Source organism: Trypanosoma cruzi, genomic scaffold (assembly GCF_000209065.1).
Source record: "Trypanosoma cruzi strain CL Brener 1047053516391 genomic scaffold, whole genome shotgun sequence".
NCBI classification, from domain to species: domain Eukaryota; phylum Euglenozoa; class Kinetoplastea; order Trypanosomatida; family Trypanosomatidae; genus Trypanosoma; species Trypanosoma cruzi.
In genome coordinates this window covers 44,209-46,344 of record NW_001849475.1, presented here as the reverse complement: position 1 = coordinate 46,344, position 2,136 = coordinate 44,209, and the positions used below count along the sequence as shown (strand labels likewise).

Sequence of the window (2,136 nt, the reverse complement as noted above, 5' to 3'; positions counted from 1 at the left end):
CTGTAGGATGCGGACCAAATGAGGTCCAGCAAAAAAAAAAAAAACAAAACAAAAAACAAACAATCAAACAAAAACAATTACAAAACTCAACCAAAAATTCAATTTCTGTTAGGAGTCACAAAATAAAAGAAGTGACCACACACACACACAAAAAAAAAAAAAAAAAAAAAAAAAAAAAAAAAAAGAGGAAAAAACGACAAAAAACAAACAAAAACAAACTTACAAAGCCTCAAAAGGAGTTTCATGGCGCAGGTGTTGTACGTGAAGGAAAAGTACACTCAACGATCCTCACAGAAGCCTTAAAACAAAATCACTCACACAAACCATCAGAAACCAACGCACAAAAACGCGTACAAAAGGACAAAATGCCCACTTATTTGTCAACAACGATGTGCATGCATGTGCGTGGCGGCTAATTAATTCAAAAGGCGACGTTTCCCGTAAGGCACACAACCTCCCCCCCCCCCTTTTTTTTTTCTTTTCTCACCGGTCTGTGCAGCCGTCCGTGCCAACAGGCACAGTGCTTGCGCCTGTTCCACAACGCGTGCCGGATGATAACATGGGCGTCTCTATTTGACTCTCCGTGACCCCTCCTGTCACCACCCCGCCAACAACAACAACAAAATGGGACGCATATGCGCGCTTTTTTTTTCTCTTTTTCTTTATTTTCACATTTATTTGTTCGCCCGCTTTTTTTTTGTTTTAACCAATTTTTTTTTTTCTTTTTTTTGTCGAGGCCGCTCGTCATAATCAAAAGAACGTAAATAAATTTTTTTTTTCTTTTTTCCATTTTTGTTTCCCTCCGCTCTCCCCACTCCTTATTCTTACAAACAGACACATGTACACAATAAAAAAAAAAAAAAAAAAAAAGAACATAAGGCAGGTGTATTTTACACCAGCCAGGGGAAAATAAAAACAGATAACACGGTCTGTTATTCCTCTCGCATGACGATATGTGCATATGCGTTTATTTGCAAAGACCGGAGTTCCAAATATTCCTTCTGTCGCATCCACAGACACGTCCTTCCCCTTTTTTTCCTGTTTCTTCCTCGCCCTCTTTGGGGAACTCATTTCCCTTTTGTCTTGCGCGTATCATTTTTTATTCCATTCCCTCCCTTTGTCCCATTCCAGCCAATGAAATATTGCTGCATGTATGCAACACGGGCAGTTGCCACCGTATGACACGAAGGCAGGGGGAAAACAACAACAACAACAACAACAAAAAGGGCCATAAGGCAACATCATCATAAACTTGCAACGCATTGCAACGGACAACTCTCACACGGGGAATAAAAAATCGGTGGCGGAGTGGCAAGAGTGGGGCTGGCGTCAATAGAATCACTTGAGACGGAAACGGCTGTGGTGACAACCCGAGCAAAAACACAGCCATCTTGCTCGCCGTCGTTTTTTTCGTTGTTTTTACCTTTTCCAGGCGTTTTCACTTTACCCAAAACAGCGGGGGTTGCTGGCGTTTGACAGTTACTCATTGGTTCTGTACACTCTTTGATTTTGTTCTCCATTTGGGCCTGCGGCTTAGGTCGTGCATCTTTGTCTTTCCCCGAGGGCGGTAGTTGGATTGGGTCGCTGTGTTTCACAACGGCTGTTCTTGCAAACAAATCACCGCGGCACTTGCTGCGGTTTTGCGACAAAAGACTTTCCAACTTGATGGCAAGCGGCTCTGAATTCAATCCGGTATGCCGCACATGACAGATAACATGGTTTCCACTGCGCTCCACGCAGGCACACAACTCCTCCACATCACTGTTGAATATGTCAATGCCCAACACAATCAACTCCTGCAACGTTCTGTTACGGTGCAACGCCTCAAAAACAGGCAGAAGTGGACGGCGCGAGAGGAGGCCAATTGAGCTCGTACGGCCGGTGGACAGCCGACTCCTCCAGTGACTACCACACAGTGGATGCGCCACCTCGTGACTTTGGTGCGATAAGTCTAAAGACATGAGTGTGCTGTTACCGGCAAGGGCGTTGCCAATAATACGGAGGCTCTCCGCACTCATACTACACCCACGTAGGCTCAGCTTAGACAAAAAAGTCGCACCAGAAATGCCAGCCGCCAAGGCGGTTACCGCCTCTTCGCTTAGAGGGATTTGCAGCTCGAGACTTTTTAACTGCGTT

General features: G+C 44.8%; 1 protein-coding gene across 1 annotated transcript, besides 6 other annotated features; it reads right to left on the bottom strand.

Annotated features, from left to right (window-relative positions):
* Positions 1-2,136: a sequence feature (heterozygous, Esmeraldo-like haplotype).
* Positions 34-85: a sequence feature (T-rich).
* Positions 150-218: a microsatellite.
* Positions 644-730: a sequence feature (A-rich).
* Positions 850-873: a microsatellite.
* Positions 1,200-1,222: a microsatellite.
* On the bottom strand, positions 1,245-2,136 carry Tc00.1047053456139.10 (hypothetical protein, conserved; the record flags this gene model as incomplete). The annotated part of the gene is made up of 1 exon (XM_797525.1): positions 1,245-2,136. A coding segment is annotated over one exon (892 nt), but the record flags the coding sequence as incomplete, so codon positions are not given.